This window comes from Crinia signifera, chromosome 4 (assembly GCF_055691185.1).
Source record: "Crinia signifera chromosome 4, ASM5569118v1, whole genome shotgun sequence".
Taxonomy (NCBI): Eukaryota; Metazoa; Chordata; class Amphibia; order Anura; family Myobatrachidae; genus Crinia; species Crinia signifera.
Window position 1 is genome coordinate 271,178,403 of NC_139220.1, and position 26,161 is coordinate 271,204,563.

General features: G+C 47.1%; 1 protein-coding gene across 2 annotated transcripts in view; it reads right to left on the reverse strand.

The window, feature by feature from the left end:
* Positions 1 to 26,161, reverse strand: part of ARHGAP25 (Rho GTPase activating protein 25) — a 78,682-nt gene that overhangs the window by 19,934 nt on the left and 32,587 nt on the right. For both annotated transcript variants that reach the window (XM_083179802.1, XM_083179801.1), the window contains exons 2-4: positions 24,305 to 24,498; positions 16,524 to 16,611; positions 3,240 to 3,359 (exon numbers count right to left, since the gene is read on the reverse strand). In XM_083179802.1, coding sequence (XP_083035928.1) covers positions 3,240 to 3,359; positions 16,524 to 16,611; positions 24,305 to 24,498 — 402 coding nt within the window. The remainder of the gene's footprint in view (positions 1 to 3,239; positions 3,360 to 16,523; positions 16,612 to 24,304; positions 24,499 to 26,161) is intronic.

Sequence of the window (26,161 nt, forward strand, 5' to 3'; positions counted from 1 at the left end):
GAGCACTTTTCTGCAAATTGGTACATGATCCCCAGACTATGCCACCTGAACTTGGACTTGGATCATTTACAAGGCATACAGTAGTTTTACCTTGTAAATGATTGCCGCTTTAAAAAAACATTCAAGTTCGTATTACATCCCGCTGCTCTTGTGCAGTGTTAGAGGGCCAGGAATCTGATATATATTTTACCATTGATTCCCTGACAAATTAGGCAAACTTGTAACACAAGTTAGAATGAATATTGTTTTTACATCGTATTTGAAATTGTACAAATAATGACTACGTGAAGAAAATGTTATGTAACATCTCTGTTGTACAATCATGCAATTGTTGCTACATGAAGAAAATAATGTGAAAAATGGATGCAAACGTTTTAGTGTTGTTCAATGCTATTATTCATTGTAATTTCTCCATTTATTGCAATAAAAACATTTTTGGAAAAAAAAAAAAAGAATGATTTTTGTGGTTGTTATTAAAGTAGCCTCTTATTACAGTGTTATGGAAAGATATCATAAAAATAATTTGCTAATGGTTAGACCGGTAATCTCTTTAGCACCAGTTCCCTATATTGCATATCTCCCAGCTGTCCTAATTTTTGTGGGACAGTCTATTTTCTGAGAGGGTCTGTGCTGCTGTCCTTACCCGTTGGAGGCAGATGGGAGTCTTCCTGTCACTTACTGTTCTGCTTATTAAAGCATCTATTCATGGTAGATAGAGGAGCTGTTTGGGCACGCCCCCAAAGTAACAGCAAACAGGAGGTGTCCCGCTAAGCCACACCCTTTTATTGTGGCTACGCCTCCTTTTCCACTGTTCGCAATGCAGGAGTCCCAATTAACGTGATCAATATGTTTGGCTGTATCATATTGTACCAGATACCTATCAGATAGAACTCATTTTAACCCTCTACAGCTTACTGTGGGACAGATGGGTGCCGGACGGGGTCCCGACAGGGGGGATCCCGACTGTCAAAACACCGACAGCTGGGTTCCCGGCGGCCACCTGCTATTTTCCCTTGTGGGGGTCCACAAGGCCACTGTGCTCGCAGCATGGCGAGCACAGCGAGCCCGCAAGGGGCTTAGTTGCGCTCACCATGCTGTCTGAGTCCGGACAGTCGGGATCCCGACGTTGTTATACTTCTTTAGATACACTATTAGTCGCACCATTAAACTTGAATTAGTCCTACGGAACATAGTCTTCTATTTGAGCAGCTTTGTTGGCAACCACTACCACCCACATGCCTGAAACATTCTTCTAACATAGGCCATCTCTGTGCATTCCCTCTTAGTGCCCAGGAATGTCCACAACGTTTTATTTATTAAACGGGAGTTATCTATTACATTTTAAACAAGTAAACACAAGAGAACAATCACGTTGCCGATAACAGTTTATGCAAACAAGAATAAAATAATGACATGTAAGACACAGCAGGTGTAAATAGAAATGAACAAACATAAACCGTCCGTCAAACAGACACCAACAAAGCAAACACAACAATTTCGAAAGAATACAGGAAGCAGCAAGGTGTTGAAAGCCTACATGAGAACACACCACCGCTGCCCACATATAGGAGGTTATTCTGGTTGGTGCGGTCCGTTCCGAATTCTTTCAGAGCTGACCGAACGCCACGCTGTGCGGACATTGTAAGAACAAACGCCCACAGGTCCTCCGCATTCGGACGGACTCACTCTCTAAGAAGAGGGTGTGTTTTCGGACTACATCCAAACCGTGCGTGTGCGGTGGCCACACAAAGATTCTGCACGGTCTTACAGCGTCAGAACGGACGGGAAGCTGGCCGTACGCACCGATGCGGGGTATGTCCGCAAAACTCACGACTGTTATCTGAAGTCATACATCTGACACAAGACACACTTATGCAATTAGGCAACCTCATAAAAAATGGATTGTTTGTAATTGTCATAAATTAAATCCTAATTGATACTTAAACACATTAGTACCTCTTTAGATTAACTCTTACATCATGTGAAGTGCTATTCATTCATTGTTACCCCTTTACCTAGGTTTTATGTATGCTGCAAACATGTCTGGTTCACAATCAGAGGGAGAACAAGAGCATCAGCTCCTCCTAGCTCAGCTGGACTCCATCACCAATGTGCACCTCACCAGAGACCAGCCATTGGGAGGTGACCAGGCTGCTGGGCCATCTACAGCTGGGCCATGTTCTGCCTCAGCAGAATCATTGGGAACACAGCAGGTGGCTTCACAAGAGTGTAGAGTAGAGGAGTGGATTGTATTGTGTTCAGCTGACAGTGTTTCAGGTGCGGGCGTACTAATTGGGCGAACCGAATGCCTAGCACAAGAACAAGTGGTCTCCGCAAAGTGAAACTTACTTATGAAGACCGCATATTTCATGCGTGATGGTTCGTTTGCAGTTGGTGTGCTGTCCGAATGCCACAGTTAGTGCACTTTCTCGTGTACGCCCATATTTATGCCCAGTTTTCCCACTTTGAAACCACGCCCTTGTGTAAGTCCGATTGACGCCCAAAAACGCCCATATTTCCCGATTCAATTCGGTGGACATTTCTCTACGGTATTAGTGAGAATGAGTACGGAGACCATGCGTGGCACATGCGCATAGCGTTGCCTACGCATGCGCAGACAGCTAAAAAGCGCATTCCGAAAGAATTCAGAACGGAACGGACCGCATCGACCAGAATAAGGCCCATAGACTCAAAGACAAATAAACTAGGGGTCCCCATGTGAACTGGTGCCCCTACTTTCTATACTTCTTTGTACGTGTGTCTGGAATTGAAAATGCCACTTTGCATAATGACACAATCGGGAATGCATGCTTGGTATGCTTAGATGCATGTACTCTACTGCATCCAGCATCAGCAGTGTGTGTGACTCAGAATCTCGCACCGTATGTGTATTTGTTTATGCATTGTATCAGTGTTATATTTGATTGAAACTTGTGCATTGTAAGGGAGAAAATGTAAAATAAGTTTAGGGACATATTTATCAAGGAGTGATATTCTTGTTGTGAGTTAGATTTGGGTGAGTTATTTTGTTTCTGTGCAGGGTAAATACTGGCTGCTTTACTTTGACACTGCAATATAGATCTCACTTTGAAGTAAAACCCCACCCAAATCTAATTCTCTCTGCACGTTACATCTGTCCATTAGAGAATTTGCTTTTGCGAGTGAACCAGAATCACGCCCTTTATCTGCTCCCAATGCTAATCGCTCATGTTAGGCATGCTATACCAAAGACCAGTTACCTCCTGATGGGAATCCTGCTGCCCTCTTTATTCCTTTCACCCATTCCTCCATCTCAGGCTGGGAATTCGCCATAAGGATATAGCCATCCGGTATGGATTTGTTGGGCTCTATGCTGGATCCTAACAATATAGTGAAAAAAGACCATTTGAAGTTAATTAGTAAATTAGATGTAGGTGTAAAACATAATAGCCTGTTAGCTGCGGATAACCGCAAAATTCAGCAAGTGACAATAAAAGCAAAACCAGATTGTATTTCTATGTTAACTAGCAGCTACATTTCCATATTATTGCAGCTGCCTGCAACTCTCATTTACACTTACACTATGAGCCATAGCCATGCGGGTTGGGATCATTTGGTCTACAGCATGATGGTCGACAGTCATTAAGTTGACACCATTAGGTCGACATGGGTCTAGGTCGACATGGGTAAAGGTCGACATGGTTATAGGTCAAAAGATCATTAGTTCGACAGGTCGTTAGTTCGACAGGTCATTAGTTCGACTATGTGTAGGTCAACATGGGGTTTTCACAGGTTTTTTTACCTGAATGTCAACACAGTCGACATGGACACAGTTTAAAGTGCACCACATGCGTCGGGCATGGTACCTCGTTACGCTCGGCACACTACTTTAGGTACTTGTGTATTTTGGCGGCGCCCCCGATGTCCGTCGTACGATGAACGGATCGCATCGCATGCCATGCACCCGATGGCATGCGATGCGACGCGATTTTGACCCCCTATACGATCAAAAATCATATAAGCACCCTTGAGCACCCTAATGGGTGCTTACAATGTTAAATGCACCCCCACGCCACTCCCCCACTATAAACGTGAACCCGAAGCGTGGCGAGCGCAGCGAGCCCGCGAGGGGCGGCGGTACGCGTCCTACGACCTTTTCATTCCCCCACTATCCATGTCGGCGTGGAGTTAAGAATAGAATAGTGTGGCGAGCGCAGCGAGCCACCGAGCCCGAAGCGTGGCGAGCGCAGCGAGCCCCGCGTGGGGACGTGGATACCTTCACAGGTAAACGCGTCCCTTCGCGGGCTTCACAGGTATCCGCTGCGCTCGCCACGCTTCGGGCTCGGTGGCTCGCTGCGCTCGCCACACTATTCTTTTCTCAACTCCACGCCGACGTGGATAGTGGGGGTATGAAAAGGTCGTAGGACGCGTACCGCCGCCCCTCGTGGGCTCGCTGCGCTCGCCACGCTTCGGGTTCACGTTTATAGTGGGGGGGTGGCGTGGGGGTGCATTTAACATTGTAAGCACCCATTTGGGTGCTTGACATTGTATAAGCACCCATTAGAGTGCTTACACAATGTTTAATCGCATCGTATCGCATCGTATGGCATCGTATGCCATGTACAATGCCATACAATTTCAAAATTGTATGCCATCGTGCACTATTGTACGATATTGCGTCGCATCGCATACCATCGTATGCGTTATGGTATGCGATGCGATGGGCGCCGCCAAAATACACAAGTACCCTACTTTATTCTCCCGCCACATGAAATACTGCCTGTCAGTACATGTCGGCTCAAAAAAACAGTGAAAAACTCCATGTCGACCTTTTGACTGTCGACCTAGACAATGTCGAACTAATGACCTGTTGAACTAACGACCTGTCGACCTAATGGACCCATGTCAGCCTTTTCCCATGTCGACCTAACGGTGTAGACCTAATGACTGTCGACCATAATACTGTAGACCAAATGACCGCATCCCAGCCATGCATTATTATTTGATTTTTAGTATTATTTTTTAATATTCTTATTCTTATATATATATATATATATTTATTTTTTTTACTTAAAAAATGTAAATGTTATTGTCTCCATTAGTGAGAACATATATTTATTATAAATACCATTTATCCTGGAGAGTAATGTGTTGTTTACAGTAATAAAAGTATGATTTATATTGTCCACTTTGTGGTGATTTTAAATGACCCCATTGGTAGCTCACGCAGCTAGCAATTCATAAGGTTGTAGTAACACATTGGACAGACCCACCTGTCCTGGGACTTCGGATATTACCACACCCCTGACTTGGGATATTTCCTGGGCAACCTGGAAGTTATCGGTGTCAAACGGTTGGCCTGGGTTGTTTGCCCTGGGATTTCGACCCTGGTCGCGACCTGAGATATTCCCAGTTCTGACCAGTGTAGCCTGTTGTGTGACCAGGGTCATGCCTAATATGAGCTCATTGGTGGCTCAGGAACGCTTGGAGATGACATCATCTCCAAGCATCCACTTTAGATGACTCAATGGTAGACATGGGTCCAGTGCAAAAAGGCGATGACCCGGGAACAACCTGGGTCTGTACACGGCTTTAAATTCTGAATCAAACAGTTTTCCAATCCGGTGTAGAAAAAGGATCTTGGTCTGAAAGCAGCATCATATAATTATATTATTACTGTAAGGTACTGTGTATTCACAAATCTCATAGTGCAATCATTATCAGGGTTTTAATATCACCTTGTGCACCAAATACACATATAGGGCCAAATGTAATAGGATGTGAGAATCAGAAAGTTAGAGATTTCAGGGCTAGTTTTCCCATTTTTTTAAAGCGGCAATCATTTACACTGAAAAAAAACAACAGGTTTTTGCCGCTTTAAAAAAATAGGAAAACTCTCCCAAAATCCTACACTCTCTGATTCTCACACCCTTTTACATTTGGCCCTTATTCTCAGAATGCCTTACAGCTCAGAAACTTATGTACCTAATGTACTACTATGTACCCTTATTAGAACTGACCTTTAAAGCAGTAATCCTCAGATAATTGTGTGTTTTCAACATAAGTCCCTGTGGCAGACTATAGGAAAGTATTTCTTATTTTAACTTGATTTACTGCTTATAAAGGTACTTGACTTATTCCAAGATAAAATAAACCTATGTTTGGTCACTGCCTTAAAAATGCATCAACAGCAAAAGCAAAGATAAAATTGGCAGTTCCGGAGCTGCTTCTCCCATAGTCAAAAGCACACATAATATTTCACATATTGCTATCTCACAGAGACACTGGAGGCACTGCCATCTGGGCTTCAACTGTCAGAGGGGCACCAAGAAAGAAAGGCCGCTGGGGCTGCTAAACTAGGACAGGTCTCTCTTTCCTCATTTCATAGACATTTGCTATAGTCACTGCTGACTACTGTCCAGGTTCACAAACCCCTTTGCAGCCATTTGAGCTGAAGAGTCTTGAAATGTGTGTTGACAGATAAAAGTGCGTATTAGTAAGCTTAAGCTCTGCTGTTGTGTCATATGTTGCACTAAAGGAGAGCAGAAGTTGTAAACACTAATATTGTAATAAGACTTTTAGGGGACTTTTTCATTAAAGCGTGAGAAGAGATATGTGAGAAAATGTACCAACCAATCCTTTTTCAAACACAGCCTACAAAATATAATGCAGAAGCTGATTGGCTGGTACATTATCTCTCACAATTTGATCTCTCTCCAACAAAAACCTTCAGGACTCTATTTTGTAGTGAGCACCTGAAAATAAAGATTCCTTATCTTTACAATGAGTAATCTTTAATCACCCACATACAGGGCCGCCGACAGGGTGTTGGCAGGGGTACAGCTGTCCCGGGCACCGGCCTCTGGAGGGGCCCGGGCAGCTGCCCACAGTTGCACGCCCCCCCCCCCCCCTCCACACAAATCCCCCCACCTGCCAGGCACGCACAATACACAGTGCAGCCTGCAGAGCGCCGAGCCTAGGATACAGAGGGGCTCGGCGCTCTGCAGGCTGCACTGTGCAGTGAGTGCTCCGAGTCCCGGAGGGAGAAGATGCTGCGCCGCCGCCACCACTGGTAAGTAATAGTAATTGGGGGGTGGGGTGCCGACGTTCGAGGGGGGGTGCCGGCGCGCGCAAGGGGGGGTGCCGCTGGGGGCCTGGGCTGAAGGTCAGTCCCGGGCCCCAACATTACTAGTGGCGGCCCTGCCCACATGTACCATTGGCAACTTGCTGGGCCACCCGCGGGGCGCCACCGTCTATTTCATCTCTGGGTGCCTGGTATGAACTTATGCCCCGGTGTTCAACTAGTCATGTGAGTGTCATACAATTAACAGTATGCACTAATCCAGAGTTTCTCAAACACGCTCCTCCTCAGAACCCCAACTAGGTCTTGTTTTTTAGGTCACCTGTGGAACTTCAAAATGTGACAATTGGTGACACCGCACGCAGGGTGATCGGGATAAGGTGAGATGTTTGGGGTCCTGAAGACCGAATTTGAGAACCCCTGCACTAATCTGTAACAAGAAGCCATTGGAACAAGTGTAAGTATTACTTATATCTTCAAATAGGACCTTTTACATCCGTTTTGCACATTGTCCCTGATTAATGATTGTAAGTAATGCAAAAACAAAAAAAAAAGCAAGTCACTTTGGGTGAAATTTGATAGGATTAGAGATTCAGAAAGTGAGAGATTTGGTGAGAAATCTCCAGTTTTCTTTTTAAAGCAGCAATCATTTACACTGCAAAATCAAACTGGTGTTGCAGTGTAAATGATTGCCACTTTAAAAAAAAAAACCTGGAGATTTCTTACCAAATCTCTCACTTTCTGAATCTCTCATCCTATTAAATTTCATCCTGTATGTCTTGGACAAACTATGTTGCAACTTGAGAGTAGCAAATACATTTATATTTTTCTGTGCAGGGCAATTACTGTCTGCTTTTGCATGTAGCATCCCACCCAAATCTTTATCTGGGTACACACTAGACAATATATTGGATGATTTAAAAATGTATCAGTGGCATTAGATTGATTCCGGTGAGTTTGCATTTTTTGGTACTTGTGTATTTTGGCGGCGCCCCCGATGTCCGTCGTACGACGACCAGATCGCATCGCATCGCCTGCCATGCACCCGATGGCATGCGATGCGACGCGATTTTGACCCCCTATACGACCAAAAATCGTATAAGCACCCTAAAGGGTGCTTTTGAGCACCCAAATGGGTGCTTACAATGTTAAATGCACCCCCACGCCACCCCCCCACTATAAACGTGAACCCGAAGCGTGGCGAGCGCAGCGAGCCCGCGAGGGGCGGCGGTACGCGTCCTACGACCTTTTCATACCCCCACTATCCACGTCGGCGTGGATTTGAGAATAGAATAGTGTGGCGAGCGCAGCGAGCCACCGAGCCCAAAGCGTGGCGAGCGCAGCGAGCCCCGCGAGGGGACGCGGATACCTTCACAGGTAAACGCGTCCCTTCGCGGGCTTCACAGGTATCCGCGTCCGCTCGCCACGCTTCGGGCTCGGTGGCTCGGTGCGCTCGCCACACTATTCTATTCTCAACTCCACGCCGACGTGGATAGTGGGGGTATGAAAAGGTCGTAGGACGCGTACCGCCGCCCCTCGCGGGCTCGCTGCGCTCGCCACGCTTCGGGTTCACGTTTATAGTGGGGGGGTGGCGTGGGGGTGCATTTAACATTGTAAGCACCCATTAGGGTGCTTATACAATGTTTAATCGCATCGCATCGTATGGCATTGTATGCCATGTACAATGGCATATAATTTCAAAATTGTATGCCATCGTGCACTATCGTACGATATCGCGTCGCATCGCATACCATCGTATGCGTTATGGTATGCGATGCGATGGGCGCCGCCAAAATACACAAGTACCCATTTTTTTTATAAAGCACCAATCAGGAGCGGATCCAGAAAACATTTACAGGTGGTTATTTGTGTGCGCTCCTAAAAAAAATGGGTGTAACCTCACATAAAGGGACATGCCTTCAACAGGATTCCCACATCTGTGTGATAGGGAAAGAGCGATGCCTTGGAGATACTGATGCAGGGAGTAGGAAGTGGGTGATGAAAGGGAGTGGGAGACAGTGGGTGATCCTAGGGAATCAGTGACAAGGGGACAAAGCTGGTGGCACTAAGGAATGGGTGACAGGAGGAGTATGCTTGACTCCAGCAAAAGGGTGATTTCATTGGTAGCTCAGTTAATTATTTGCTTTTGGATTTTAGAGAACAATAATATTTCATATGTATGAGTAAATGTAAAGCAGATCATCCGGAACAGCAGACTAGCTCTAAAGGGTCCATTTCATAGGCGGAACTACCAACGGTGCAGCAGGTGCAGTGCACCAGGGCCCCTGAGAACTAAGGGGCCCACTGCTACCCATGTCAACCTCTTCCTGTCACTCTCTGCCCCCCACTGCCTCTCCCTGTCACCCTTTGCCTCTCCGTATCACCAACTGACATATTGCATATTGTAAACTTGGGCTGGAGTGGAGGAGGGGGGCCCAAATTATATTTTTTGCACCTGAGCTAACCACCCACAAGTTTGCATTTTTACACTGCAAGAGCTGCTGGCAGCCATAGAGTTACGGCAATAATCATTTATCCAAGTACAAAATTTGACCTTCACTGAACTATCCAAATCTATAATTACAGCATAGAGAGAGAGAAGATATTGCCCAATAGTCAGCCTCACTGCTCTAGTGCAGCCTGCCTAGGCAAAGCATGTTGTGTCTGACAGCGCTGGCTGCCAACAATGTGCCCTTTAGGTGCTCTCTCTGCGTAACCTAACACAATTATTATCAGTAATAATGAGCTGGAAGGGCTCTGTTTGGGCTTTACAATATCAGGAGATGAATAAAAACTCATTAAGTTCCAAAGCTTTACCTCCATCATGTCATTTCAGCTATTATTATGGCAATGTGTTGTGTTTAAGAGCCAGGAAAGCTAATACACAGTATGAAATGAAAATATGTCAAAGTCTGTGTGTTACCGAGCTGAAAGGGGAGTAGGCTTTATGCTTATCTCAATAGGTCTCTCAAGTTGTATTGATGAGACAGTCCAGGTCTGCCTTGTTTATTTTATTACTTAGAATATCTTCCTGGTTGCTGAATTTGGGATCTTTCATTATTATTAAGAGGGCTGGCGTGGTCTAATCACGCAAGGTGTGTTTAAACAAATCATAAGAAAAATCAAATCATTTTGCATGTACACGATTGCTACCATTAACACCACACAGAGGAGAGGAAGCTGCTGTACTCAGTGGCAGTAGCCTACATGGACCCACTTCAGAGAGAGGAGGCTGAGGCTGGCTGACAGGTAGGAAAGGGGTGTGGCAGTGGTATATCTATAATGGGTGCAGTGTGGGCAGTGCACACGGGTCCTGGCAGAGCCGCCCCTAGGCATAGGCATACTAGGAATTTGCCTAGGGCATCGCCTATGCATAGGGGCCACAGCCTTCTGTGCCATTGGTGATCAGTGGAGGCTGCTGGCCGGGGCAGCCAATTGTCACCGCCGCTGAAATGAACATTGCCCACCCTGGCTGGCCTCTGTGTGTTGGGGGGCCCTTTCCATGATTTTGCTATGGGGCCCACTAAGTTCTAGTTACGCCCCTGGCTGCTGCGCATGCCCAGCAGCAACCCCTCCTCCCATAGTCCTTTGCAGAGTCAGTCTGACTATGGTCTTTTACTGAAGCGCACCCTGGTGGCTAAACATTATGGGCCTGATTCTGATTGTCACGTTCCCCTGCACATTCGCACAGGGGAGCGATGTTTTAAAGTTTGGTGGTGGTATCATCTGCTAAGGGGCACCAAAACAAAACTTGCCTAGGGCATCAACTTGGATGAGGCCTGCTCTGGGTCCTGGGTCCACTCCACACACCCTGCACCCATTATTTTTTTCAATACTCACCTCTCCAGACTTCTGTGGCAGCATCTCTTGGCAAAATAGCATGGTGGCCTTTTTCCCAGCATTTTGCAGAAGGGGAAAAAAAAAGATGACTGCTGTGTCAATTTTCCCAGAGAACTACAACCACCTAGTGTTAAGAGTTCCTATCAATGCCACTGTGCTATGTGGTGTGTGTGTGTGTGTGTGTTGGGGGGTAGGGGGGGGGGTGCAATCCAGGCACCCTCCACAAGCCCAGGTAATAGGTACCCATCCTCTTTGCACCACTGGTTACTAATGAGCATTAAATTCCACAATTAATGTTCCAGCACTGCATCTATGTGCCACATGTAATCTGTATCTGCAGACATAACAATCTACTGTTGCAGCTTTCACAACGTCCTGTTTTGCAACAGAGTAACATTCTTTACATTCACTGCAACAGAAGGGTAACATTTAATGTAGCATCCATCCTATTTAATACAATAGCAGGTTGATAATTAATGTGCCTGCAAGACATCTGTGCATACTTTAGACAAGTTAGAATCTCCATCACTTTAATATTTCCTGGCTGCATCTATGTCAGGCGTGGACAGATTTTTGGAGTCGGTGATGTACTTTGAAGTCTGAAAAGCTTTTGTGATCTACCTGGGTGGAACTATAATGTGCTCTGGAGACACACGCCCCAATAAAAGGGGGGTTGGTGCAATAAAAAGGGGGCATACCCTCATCAGGCATGTCCAACGTTGGCCCTCCAGATGTTTTGAAACTACACATCCCAGCATGCTTTGCAATAGTTTTAGCATTCTCTAATAGCAAAACTGTGGCAAAGCATGCTGGGATGTGTAGTTTCACAACATCTGGAGGGCCAACGTTGGGCATGCCTGTTGTACATAGTGAGTGGCAGAAGGCATGCCAAAAATTGGAACAGTATATACAACATTACATTACTTTGAGCAGATGCAAAGGAAAGAACTGCAACAATATTGGACAGGTGTGCACAGTATCAGTATGCATAGTTTGCATGCAGAATCTGGGGCCAGGTCACCTGTAGGATTGTATTAACAGTCTGGTTAAGATTTTTGTACTAGATGTGATACGATCTAGCACAAAAAGTACGGGCTGCACATACTTTTTGTGCTGTGCGATGTGATGTGTGCAGGAGTGTGCATCGCATCGCACAGGGAAAATGCTCCGTGTATGGGCACCTTGAAGAATGGACAAGAGTGCAGTAAGCTTAACTAAAGCTGCTGGACATAATTGATCACTCTGCTGCTTGGATGATTGATTTCAATCAGCAGTGCGGTGCAGTGTGTCTCCAGCTTGACCTGCTGCCAGCTCCCTGTGCTAGAATGGTTGTGGCTTAATCCACTTCTGTTTTGTGGGTAAAATGTGACATTAGGTGAGGGAGGAAGTAGTCAGATGCCCTCACAGCATTTTTAATGTTATTTGTATATTACATAGGTGTGCCGTTTATTTTATTGCAGCTGGATTCCGATTGTACCCTCGCGGGCTCACTTTGCTCATGGAGAGTTTTGCCCAGGCACGGTGACTCGCTTCACTCACTACAGATTTATATTCCCTCTCCAGGTATACGTGGACCCAGTGCATCATGGGAAAACTCAAAGAATGAAATGTTCTAGCTGCAACCATGCTAAAAATGCTCAGTGTGTACGTGTTTCTATGGGAGCTGGAGTTGGAGGGGTGCGAGAGGTCGGTCCGAAGCAACCTCCCAATCCCAGCCATTGCTGGGAACATTTAAAGCTGTCTATTGGCTGATGCCCCTGCAATGGTACAACATACACACCTACACAACCGTGGGCCGTTCACCCGGGAATAGGCATGTAGCGAGCTTTACTCTATCGGATTTATAAGAGAAATGTACAAACTGCACCCACACCTCTGCTTGACAGATTGTTACATTATTGTAAAGGTTTCATTGTCTCTATTATAAGTGCCTTCAATCTAACTACTAAACATCCTGTTAGAATGACAGAACAGCACAACAGTAATGTCTGTGCAGGTGGCTGAATGGGGCAGCACTTGAATTGCTCCATCATGTGCCCTCTAGTGGCCGCCTGTGTGCACAACATTTAAATAACTTCCATAATATTATTAGGATTTTCTATTTGATTATTTGGGTTTAGAGCCTATACCTATACAGATTTCATTCACATATAATCTAATCACTAATAGCTGTATATCACTTTAGGTTTATACATGGATTTAGTCATTTGTTTATACATTTGTAGTTCTAATTTTTGTTACCCTTTTTGTACAATTTTATTATAATTAAAATTTTGCCCAAATCTTCCATAAATGACAAGTGTCTTATCTTTTTAATACATATCAATAAATTATCTTTTTAAAGGGGCTCCCTCAAAAGTACATGAACTATATGTATTTCAGTGAGGACTTGATCCAAGCTTTCAGATTTACCAAGCTTTGGAATGTGAAGCATTAGAGCAGGCATTCCCAACCACGGTCCTCAAGGCACACCAGCAGTGCAGGTTTTAGTGATATCCAGGCTTGAGCACAGGGGACTTAATTAGTATCTGAGGGATTCTGATTAAACCATCTGTGCTGAAGCCTGGATATCACTAAAACCTGCACTGTTGGTGTGCCTTGAGGACCGTGGTTGGGAATGCCTGCATTAGAGAGTCTGACCCCATTTGCTACCATCTATCGCCATCAGAAGATGGCATTGACCATTGGGGCTGGATTTTGTAAAAATACCAGGAGACGTTTCTGTAGGTGCCCCCTGCATGCATGCTCAGCAGCTGCACATGTGAACATATCGTAGATATGGTCTCTTTTCCGATGATGATTAGCAAATGCAATATTGGTCAACTGTTTTAGGGGACTGAATTGCAAAGCAAATTTTTTCATTAATGGACAAAATAAAATCAAGTTGCACTGCAGGAGGGTCCAATGTAACATGTGCAGAGAGAGAGTTAGATTTGGGTGTGTGATCCCACCTAGAATTTCACCCCTGACAGGAATGCGCTCTTATCTAAGCATAGAATTCAGGGGCATTGAGTAGTGTTTGGAGCAGGTACACAATACAGAGTCAGGCAGATGCAGGCTGTCAGCTTTGGGTGATGGGCGTTCCCAAGATTGATGTCTCTGTTTTAAATAATAGATGGTTCCAGAAGGGGAACTATACCCTGATGTTCAATCTCAATCTTCAATCTCACCGCTTCCTGTTTCTATGGGGATGCGATACTGCCACATTTACCAAGCTCTGGAATACAAATCATTCTGGAGATTGGCCCTGCAGCTAATGTCATCTGAAGATGGCATTATGGGCCCTACACACAGAGTGATATTCAGCCATTTTCTGAGTGATTTTTTACTAAATGGCTCAGAAAGTGTCTGACTATCGCCCACACAGCGATAGGAATGCAGGGCCACAATGTATAACAGCCCTGCTTGTTATTGTCGTTCAGAATGCCGACACTTCTCTGCGTGTGTTGTGGCCTTCTGAGCAATCGAAACTGCCTCATCACACCCCTGCTGCTGGGGCATGATGTCAGGGGGCAGTGCGGCTCAGATCACGCTTAGTGCCACTTTACCCCCAGTGTTTTTAACCCCTTCCCGACATATGACGTACATTTACGTCATATGTCGGTTGAGGGGGAATCAAGCCAGCTCACGGAGTGAGCTGGCTTGAAAGAGAGCAGGTAATGGCTGTATATTACAGCCAGGTCCCTGCTCTCACGGCCACGAGCGGCGAGTTCGCCGATCGTGGCCGTTTAACCCTTTAAGCACCGCGGGCAAAGCGACCGCAGTGCTTAAATAGCTGATCGGAGGGGGGGCGCCCCCCTCCGGCGCCGATCGGGGCCCCCCGCAGCGAGATCGGAGGGTGCCGATCGGTTGCCATGGTAGCCAGGGGTCTAATGTAGACCCCTGTGCTGGCCGTGTATGCATACCTATTACATCCTGCCTCAGGCAGGATGTAATAGGAAGTGCATAAAATCACTACGTTCAGCCATAGAGCTCTATGGCTGAACCTAGTACAGGCGATCGCGCCCCCTAGTGGTCAAGTACACTAGGGGGCCTTGTAGTAAAAGTAAAAAAAAAAAAAAAATAAAGTTTAAAAATAAAAAAATATTAAAAGTTCAAATCACCCCCCTTTCCCCATTTCACAAATAAAAATAAATAAAAAATAAAAAAAATAAACATATTTGGTATCGCCGCGTTCCTAAAAGTCCGATCTATTAAAATATAACATTAGTTATCCCGCACGGTTAAAGGCGTAAACGGAAAATAATTCCAAACGCCAAAACTACGTTTTTTGGTCGCATCGCGTACCCAAAAAAAAATAACTAAAAGAGATCAGAAAGTCGCCCATATCCCATAATTAAATTAATTAAAAAGTACACTTCAGCCCGCAAAAAATGAGCCCTCACCCAGGTCCGTAGGTGGAAAAATAAAAAAGTTATAAGCCGCAGAACATGGCGACGCAACGCAAATTAGAAAAACCGTAAAAGTTGCGATTTTTTTTTTTAGTGGTAAAACATAACGAAAACTATATAAGTTTGGTATCACCAGAATCGTAACGACCCATAGAATAAAGATAACCCATCATTTTAAACGAACTATGAACTCCAAAAAAACCGTAACCAGCGCAAAATTGTGGAATGGCGGTTTTTTTTTTTTTACCTCACATTGAATTATTTCCTGATTCCCCAGAATATTATACGGTATAGTAAATGGTACCATTACAAAGTACAACTTGTCCCGCAAAAAAAAAGCCCTCATGTGTCTATATAGCCGGAAAAATAAAAAAGTTACGCTTATTTGAACGCAAGGAGGAAAAAAAAAAAAAAAATTAGCATAAAAGGCAATGTCGGGAAGGGGTTAAGATCACCAGGCAGTGCGCACTTCTGAGGCCAGGTGATGGTCCCCGGGGCAGAGTGCTGCTGCTGTCCAGCTGAGCCGCTCTCTCCTGGAAGACGCCCAGGCCCAGTGCTACACACTCAGCATCCCTGTGATGCTGTTGATTGTTGCTGCGCCTGTTAGACAGGTGGCGCTGCCGATAACAGGGCCCAGGCATGCTGCCCTGACCCCGTCTGGTGCTGGCCACTGATCCCCAGCAACACTCAACGGGACTCTACTGCTTGCTGTACACATCCTGGGTCTTCACCACCTTTTCCTGCAGCATAACAGATACACCGTTAGGTCCTTTAGAATGGCATTTTAAGATGCTATTACACCACCCAAACTAAGCTGCACATTCTCCTTGCGCTTTCTGTGAATTGTAGCCCAAAGGCAACAACAGGCTAAAGGGCCCTACACACAGAGAGATATGTGCCAGCGCTGGGCCTGTGCATCTGCCAGGGGAAGCCGCTCGGCCAGACAGTAGCAGTACTCAGCCGCAGAGAACACACCTTGTCGCCGCCTATCATGTGCCTGCACTTCCTGGTGAGCTCAAAAGGGCAGGGGGCAAAGTGACACTAGGCGGGATCTGAGCCATGCTGCCCCAGGGGTGTGACATGGCTGCTTTGAACGCTCAGAAGGCCACCACACACGCAGAGACGTGTGGGGCTTCTGAGCGACAATAACAAGCAGAACTGTGCTGCAGCCTCTCCTCTGTATGTTTAAGGTTAAATTGGTGTTTAAGTACTATAGCTTTATTATAACTTACCTGGAATAACTTCGAAGATAAATTTTCCCACATCGTCAGGGCTACAGGAGACCTCACTGACTCTGCTTCTAGGTAAGAACAGGGTGCCCTAAAGTAAGTAAAACATGACAGTTGAGAACATGACACATTTTGAAAAACAGACTTAAGATGCCTATTGTAACGATCAGACCAGAATTTGTACTTAGGTGTGAGATACAGTTCTGTCTCTTTTTTATTCCCTTTTATTTCTGAATTGCATTTATCTTGTGTGTACTTTTAAAATCATTGTAATATCTTGTAACCATTTTTTTCACTAAAGCTCTGTAGTATTTCTAGGAATAAATAATACATATTCTCAGTTCTGATTTTGTGATTCTTAGAACCTGTAAGCCAATGAAGAGTGGTCAGCGTTACCTTAGTTTTATACTGTATTGTATGGTCAGGAGCGAGCCAAGCCGCCCCTTCTGCAGTTTCAAGTGCTAGAATCAGGTTTTGGCTGATGGCAGTGTACCTCAAAGAAAGGACCCGAGTGTCAAAAGTGAACCCCAGTCACGGCCGGGGCTGCTCAGATTGACGTATCGGAGCAGGCGACCGGTGGGTCCGTGACACCCATACATGGTGCCTTTTGCCCGTGCAATGTGATGCGCGCTACCATGCACATTACATCGCATGGCAAACATTGTATGTGATCGCATTTAGTACTAAACGCATGCTGCTGTAGCACATTGTATCATGTATGGGCACCATTAGGATAAGATTATTTTATGCAGATCATGTATAAATCAGAACGAATCATATAGATGGATGTGACCCCAGGAGACCGGATAACATATGTAATAAGGTCTTGCCAGACGCACAGGATGACGGCTGATCTCTGACTATTTTTTAAAGCGGCAATCATTTACAAGGCAAATCTAGGTTGGTTTTGACTTTTAAATGAATGTAGCTGTAATAAGCACTCTGGGATTATCCGGCATCCCGCACCTCAAGCAAATTCATACCCTATTACATATGCCACCAAGTGTCCATCTGTTCTATATGCTGCAAACCCCTACACTGGCTCCCATTATCCATCGCAATCTAATACACATTACTCACTCTGACCAACAAAACTGTCAGTATCTTGAAATACACTTTATCACGCCCACTTACAGTATATCTGCGCCTCTTTTCCTGCATGATAACTGCCTCTTACTTACCCCTACTAGCCTTTGGAGCCACAACTGAATATAAACTTACTATAGAATAACTAGCTGCATGGTGTAACTAATACCCCTTTTACACCAGAGCTTCGACCCGGGTTATTGCCGCTGTACTCTGGGCTGGGGCTTGGTGTAAATGGGGTAGGAAAAATAACCTGGGTCCTGTTCCCCGGGTGTCTGAACCGGCAAATGCTCAGGGTCGGACAGGGGGCATCCCCGGAGCACGTGTAAATGGGACCCATTTCCACCAATAGGGGAGCCCATACCTCCGAACCGCAGCGCCCTGCGATCAGCCTCCACTGCTGTCTATGGTACTATGCAGACAGCAGCAGAGGCTGGGTGGAGGTGAATTGATGCCTGTGTTCGGCAATCATTCACCTCACAGAACAAAGCTGGGGGTGCAGGGAGGCTGGGGGCAGCATTCCCGGGTGCTGGGTTTATCCCCAGTAGGTCGGTCGGCATCGCGGGGGTCCCGGCTGGTATTGTTCCTGGGTTGGAGATGATGGAGGAGGTGTCACCTGCCCAGCATAATGTGACACCTGCCGGGTCGCATCTGGGTTGAAACTGAGTTCAAAAACCTAGGTACGACCCAGCAGTTCTGGTGTAAAAGTGGTATAAGCGTTTTGTGCCACAGACTAAGCAGCTGACTATAAAGAGTAAAGGTAGGAATCATGGGCAATATAAAAGTCAAGATCACAACGTTATGGTCAGGCAATGTTATGGTCAGCACAGACAATCAGGGCTAGATCAGTTATGCAGCAAATGTTTAAAGAAAGTCATGCTCAGGTGCAACGCACACTAACCCGATCTGCTGCGTCAGGTCACCGAGAATGGTCATGCACGCCTGATGTCACAGGCATGTACCTAAATGCACGCTCCCATAGCACCTAGGAGCACCTATATAAAATATGTGCCCACAGCTCATGAGAAGGGGTAGCTCTGTTAAACATGCAATGCATATATACAGAATAAATCAATGACAATGCAGCAAACCACCTAACTAGTATTAATAGTAGTACAGTGCCTGTCACCTACACACTGCCCAGCTACACAAGTAGTACAGTGGCTATTGCCCACTCAATATCCAGCTTCACCAGTAGTAAAGTGTTCATGATCTACACACAGTCCAGGTATACCAGTAATACAGTAGAAAGTCTGTCACTTACCCACGTCCAGGTATACCAGTGGTACACTGCCTGACACCTATGCACTGCCCAGCTACACCAGTAGTACATTACCTGTCATCATCTACACACTGCCCATCTTCACCAGGAGCACAGTGCTTGTCACCTACACACTGCCCAGTTATACCAGTAGTACCATGATTGTCACGAACACACAGGGCCTGATTCTGGTTCACTCGCAAAAGCAAACTTCTTCTTTAATGGACTAAAGCATGTGCACTGCAGGTGGGGCTGATGTAACATGTGCAGAGATGTAAAAAGCAGCCCAGTAGTACAGTGCCTGTCACCGACACACTGCCCAGCTACACCAGTAGCACAGTACCTGTCACCCGTACTGTGCATGTGACAGGTACTGTACTACTGGTGTAGCTGGGCAGAGTGTGATTAATATGTGTCCCGAATTAAAGGGATGAGTTGGTAACCCTAGTGACAGGCACTGTACTACTGGTGTAGCTGGGCAATGTGCGGCTCACACACTGCCTGGCTACACCAGTAGTACCATGATTGTCATCCACACACTGCCCAGCTACACCAGTAGTACAGTACCTAACTCTAAACTCCTCTCGCTCTGCTCCTCTCTTGGCCTATCTCAGTGGACTACCTCTCCCACCCAAATCCAAGGACACTCCCTTGATTTCGTCTTCTCCCGCTCTTGTTCCCTTACTGACTACACTATCACGGCTTTTCCTCTTTCTGACCATCACCTCATCTCCTTCTCCCTCACTGCTTCCCCCTCTGCCACCCCCCCTCCCAAGCGCATTGTCTCACGCCATCCCGTCAACACACTTGATATTGCTGCCTTCTCGGACACGCTGAGTCCTCTTCTCGCCCCAATCGCTTCCATAACGACACCCTATGTTCGGCATTGGACTCTGCCTGCCCTCCCTCCTCTATTCCCCTTCGATGCTCCAACCCCCAACTGTGGAACTCGCCTATCACCCGATTCCTTAAAAAGTGCTCTCGCACTGCTGAGCACTTCTGGAAGAAATCACACTCCCTCGTGGATTATCTCCATTTCAAATTCATTCTTTCCTCCTTCAGCTCTGCCCTTGCTCTGGCCAAGGAATCCTACTTTAAGTCCCTCATCCTTTCCCAATCATCCAACCCCCGCAGGCTCTTCGCCACCTTCAACTCCTTGCTCTCCCCCCCCCCCCCCCTCCAGCTCTTCCGTCCTCCATCGTAGCCGCTGATTTTGCTACCTACTTTTCAACCAAAATCTCCTCTCTCAGGACTACCATCACTGCCGCTATGACCTCACCCTCTCCCTCCTCCCCTCCTACATCTCCACTCCCCTCCTACCCACCCCTGTCCTCATTTCACCCCACCACTGCCGCTGAAGTCCATTCTATCCTTCAATCCAGTGGCGTAAGTTTGTCATAGGTGCCCGGAGGCAAGAAAATGTTGGTGTCCCCCCCCCCCCCCCTCCCTGCGTAAAAACACCCCAGAGCCAGGGATCAGTCGGCCATTGCACCCAGCATGTAGCACCAGGACGGACCGCACCAGGGCACACTGCACCCAGCTCATGGGCAAACTGCACAGAGCGCCAGGATTCACTGCAACCAGCTCATGGGTGCAATGTACCTAGTGCCAGGATTCACTGCACCCAGTGCCAGAGTGCACTATACCTAGTGCCAAGGTCTACCGCACCCAGGGCAACCAGCACCCTGCTGCTCTGGCCATCGCACCACCTCCTGAATACACTGCACCTAGTGCCAGGACTTACCAGCGCCAGCCGCACCCAGTGCCTGGGCTCACCTCAACCAGCACCGGATGCACCGCAGCAAGTCTCACTGCTTCCAGCACCAGGGTGCTCATAAGTGGGGGAATCTGTGCACATGTTACATTACATTGAACACTGGGGCTGGGAAACTGGGATTATTCAAACTAACAGTTTATAACAAGTCTTCTACCTGGGACATGGGCTCCGAGTCCCTGTGTCCATAGGACCTGGTGAGAGAGATCCACCAGTTATAGACTGCTTCTCAATTAATTAGTACTCGGTATCCGATTCACAACTGTCCCTGTCGCTAGCTTGTCTCTGTCTCCTCCTCTGAACAGCCGCATCCGCAGGCTGTTAGAGAGAGGCACAGGCAGATTTACTCAGCGGGGACGAGAGGCTCCGGGACTGGGAGGTGCCGACGGTTGACAATGGCAGGCTCTAGCTGGCCAGCTCTGAGGTGGCGGGAGATGGTGCCATACATGTCTAATAGTAAAGTACATGATGTTTGCTGCTGGCGCTGCTAAATAGGGAACCCCCTTTTTCCATTTGGCGGCGTCTGTTGTTGGTGAAGGGAATATAGCAGACAAGCAGAAGCCACGCCAGCACTGATTATAACGCCATGCCAAGCAGTGTGACTCCGCCCCTCTAATAATTTCACGGATGGATGAAACATCACACCCACGACCTGTCACTAGAGCCCCAATAGTCTAGTCTCGGTCACGGAGCCTCACTGAAAGGTGATGAAGCTCCGCTCTGCCAGCAGCAACACTCGGAAGCCAGACTCCGGAGACAATGGAGAAATGCCCCCTTCGGGCCAGGCACCCGGCGGCAGGCGACTCCATTGCCTCCGGTAGTTCCGCCACTGCTTCAATCCGCTTCTCCCTCCACCTGCCCGCTCGATCCTATCCCCTCCAATATTATCCATCGTCTCAGTCCGTCGGTCTGCTCTCACCTGGCTCACCTCTTTAATCTTTCCCTATCCTCTGGGATCTTCCCCTCCTCCTTCACACACGCTCGTGTCGCCCCAATTCTCAAAAAAACAAATCTGGACCCCAACTCTCCACCCAACTACAGGCCCATCTCCCTCCTCCCTTTTGCCTCCAAACTCCTACAATCATCTCCAAAGCCACCTTACTGCTAACTCCATTCTAGACCCCCTCCAATCCGGGTTCCGCCCTTTACATTCCACTGAAACTGCCCTGACTAAAGTCACTAACGATCTACTATCGGCTAAATCCAAAGGCCTCTTCTCTATCCTCATCCAGCTTGATCTGTCGGCTGCCTTTGACACTGTTGACCACCCTCTCCTGCTCAACACTCCTTTGGCATCACTGGCACGTCTTCTCCTGGTTCATCTCATACCTCTCTGATTGCTCCTTCTCTGTCTCCACTCCAAACTCCTCCTCTCCTACTACCCCGCAGCCAGTCGGTGTTCCCCAAGGGTCAGTCCTCGGCCCTCTCCTCTTCTCCCTCTACACCACCTCTCTGGGCACCCTCATCAGCTCCTACGGCTTCCATTACCACCTTTATGCTGATGATACCTTAATCTATCTCTCCTCCCCTGAACCTATCCCCATCACTCCTGTCCAAGGTCTCCGAATGCCTCACGGCCATCTCAGCCTGGATGACCCAACGCTTCCTGAAACTAAACATGGCTAAAACTGAACTTTTAATCTTCCATCCCCCGAACATCCCCTCTTCTCCCACTATCTCCATCAGCAGTGGTGAAACCAAGATCACCTCCACCGACCAAACGCGCTGCCACGGTGTCATCATTGACTCCTCCCTTTCTTTTACCCCCACATTCTTGCTCTCTCACAGTCTTGCCGCTTTCACCTCCGCAACATCTCGCGCATCAGACCATTCTCACCCGCCTTACCCCTCTCCAATCCATTCTTAATGCTGCTGCTAGGCCCATCTTCCTCTCTTGCCTCTCTACCTATGCTGCGGACACTTGTGGCGCCTTATAAATAAACTGCTACTACTACCTGTCACCCGCACTGTGCGGGTGACAGGTACTGTACTACTGGTGTAGCTGGGCAGAGTGAGATTAATATGTATCCCGAATTAAAGGGATGAGTTGGTAACCCTAGACAGGCAATGTACTACTGGTGTAGCTGGGCAGTGTGCGGCCCGCACACTGCCCAGCTACACCAGTAGTACCATGATTGTAATCCACACACTGCTCAGCTAGACCAATAGTACACTGCCCGTCACCCACACACTGCCCAGCTACACCAATAGTACACTGCCTGTCACCCACACACCATTACATGTTTTTTTATTCCCATAACAAACACTTCACTGCACAACTGAGCCTTCTGTACCCTTTAACAAATTCCTGTGCTCTGATAAACATAATTATCATACCTCCCAACTTCCGTCCGGAGGAAATAGGGACACTCGCGCCCGAAAAGGGGGCGGGGCGTATGCAAATGAGGGTGTGGCTTATGCTAATTAGCCGCGACCTCATTTTCATACGAGAATAGACACTGTGCGCATGCGCACAGCGTCTATTCTACTAGATTGGGGGGTCTCCCAACTGCCACCCCCAGCAGCGGGACAATGCCTGCCGCGGGTGGGACGTCAGGACAGGACCCGAAAATCGGGACTGTCCCGACGGAATCGTGACAGTTGGGAGGTATGTAATTATTATCATGGTAACTTACTATAATTGGAAAAGGACATCCTGTGCACATCCCAGGTGCAGCTGTTTCCTGCACTGCAGACTGGTAGATTTGTAATATGAAAGATTCTGGGTAACATACACCAGCAGCTGCCCTCAAACCTTCTTCCCTGATGGAAGCCCATAGTGTTACTTGCTCCAGGGCCACTGAGGACTAAGGGAACCTATTGCTGCCCAGAGTAGTAATTACTTCTTGGGTCGGGATAGAGGAGAGGGCGCAAAGTATATTCTTGCACCTGGGCCACTCACAAGTTCCACCACTGCATTCGATAATCGATCGGCTTGTGTATTCAGATCTGAATAACCCCCTGAGTTAGGAGCAATGAAGAAGAAAATAAGAGTAACTGGGCACCTGGACATACAGGTGGAGCCATTCTCATCAAAGGTGCATCTGCCACATCGCGATGCCGCCACCCGGCAGATGGGGCGCGCATGTGCGTGAGATGGTCACGCGTCCACGTCTGCCCTCCGCCAGCGTACGCCAGCTACTAAAATCTGGCGCACTGGAGGCAAGGGGGAAAGCGGCTCTAACTGTACCATGCTGCAATTCAGGTGTGCACCCAGCTATACTGTCAGATTGCTTATGCTGTCCAACACGGGTGCCGGACGGCTCCCCGACATTTGGGATTCCGACAGTCATTCCTCCGACGTCGGAATCCCGACTGCTCCCTCGTGGGGGTCCACGACCCCCATAGAGGGAGAATAAAATAGGTGCTCGCCACCGTGCCCGCAAGGGGCTTCATTGCGCTCCCCACGCTGTGCAGTCGGGATTCCGACGTCTGACTAATGACTGTCGGAATCCCAAATGTCGGGCTACTATACCACACCCGTCTAACACACAATAATATAAATAGTCTAATTTATCCTGTGATAGATAGATAGATAGATAGATAGATAGATAGATAGATAGATAGATAGATAGATAGATAGATAGATAGATAGATAGAAAGATAGATCATTTGGGAGGTTTGTTAACATACTGTATCATGTGTAACCTCGAGACTGCTTACCTGTGGCTTGCCATCATCCTCTTCTTTGTAATAGCAGAGATATTGTCCCTTTAACACAAAGTATTTTTGCTGCCAGTTCTTGACAAATGTCTTCTGCTGTTTCTTCAACCACCCGCTCTTCACTGGTTTCTCCATGGAGTTGTGCAGCCGCCCAGATGACAAAGAGTGGTCACTCATTGTGCTGACCGAACGGACTGCAGAAGAGGAGAGTAAAATGTGGGTGATCCAAAGATATTATAGATCCTTCCAAATGTATGGTAAACACAAAAACATCAGACGATGTGAGTCTCCTGTCACCATTTTGCAGCGCACTGGAAGTATTTGCACTGGTTACACTTGGGTCTATATAACATCTGGCTTCTGGCTGCAGAAGGAAGTGGCCAAAAAAAAGCTTTCAAAATATACTTCCTCTGGTGCGTAGGAGTGTGTTATAGAGCAGAAGGGCAGATTAAAAATAAATCTACGTATAACTATATACTGAGACTTACTATAGCCATGTACTGTAACAGTATAAATTATATAAACTTATTTTTTCTGGAGAAAAAAAAACTAATCTTGATACATACATTTGTTAAGAATGACAAACATAGTTGAAAATGTAGAAATGACTCCAAACAGAATATAAAGAATTAGACATGCACAGGATATTATTTCAATTTATATGTTTTATAGTACATAGGATCTGATTCAGACCCATTCGATAGGCAGCGTATATTCACTGCCTAACGAGCAGTTAAGTCACGCCCGCCTCCCAGAGGGACTTCTCCCTGCTGGGAAACCGGGCCATTTCCCGGTGGGCCGACCCGTAAATGACATGAAGAGGCCGCCTTGTCCACTGGGAGGGCCGCGGACCGACTGACCGCGATCTCAGCGGTTAGCGGCCGCGGCCGCAGCACTTTGCCCACAGTAAACATGGCTGCGGCCGGCCGTATCATTGACAGAAGTCAAAATGGCAGCAGGAGGGCTGCTGCGCTTGCGCGGCCTTACGCAGCTCCTCCCGCGGCTCTTGAGTGTGTGAGTCCGTCGGAGGTGATCCCCAGCAGCAGCGCAGGAGTATTTTGCGTGCTGGGGATCAACAACAGGATGAGCGGCACTGGCAGCAGAACAAGGCGGGTGCCACGATCTGAGGTCACTGAGGTACTTTAAATAATGTGTGGCTGGCAAAAGTGAAAAAATATATGTGTATATATATAATATATATATATATATATATATATATATATATATATATATATATATACACACACACATATAATATGTGTGTGTGTGTGTGTGTGTGTGTGTGTGTATGTATATATATATATATATACACACACACACATATATAATATGTGTGTGTGTGTGTGTATATATATCTCCTCTCACTGATGCACCTACAGTTTGGCTCCCCCCTGTTTTCTGACCCCAGCTGTGACACTTATACACCTTTCCCACTGCAGGTCTTAAACGGTAAATTGTCATTTTTCCCCCAATATTTACCGTTTAAGGCTGCAGTGGGAAAGCGCCAGAGTTGATTTACCGGTTAAAGATAACCGGTATTTCTTCCGGTTCCGGCCTGATGTGAGCAGGACGCGGGGAAGCAGAGCTCCGTGAGCAGTGAGTCGGGCGGCACCCCTAGACCACCGCTACGCGACAGCAAAGCAGCCAGCCGGCGGGCGTAGAACCCAGACAGCCTGCGGTGGTGTATGGAGAGATATTTTTCTCCTATGCCGTACTGCAAGAGCAGACACCAGAACACCCCGGCAGCACAGCGCATATCAAAGATGGCGGCCGCGCCCTCCTCTCCCAGCGTGACCAAACTGAAAACGGTGTCCCAGACAGCACACAGCGCCCTACACCCGGCCACAGAGGAAACCC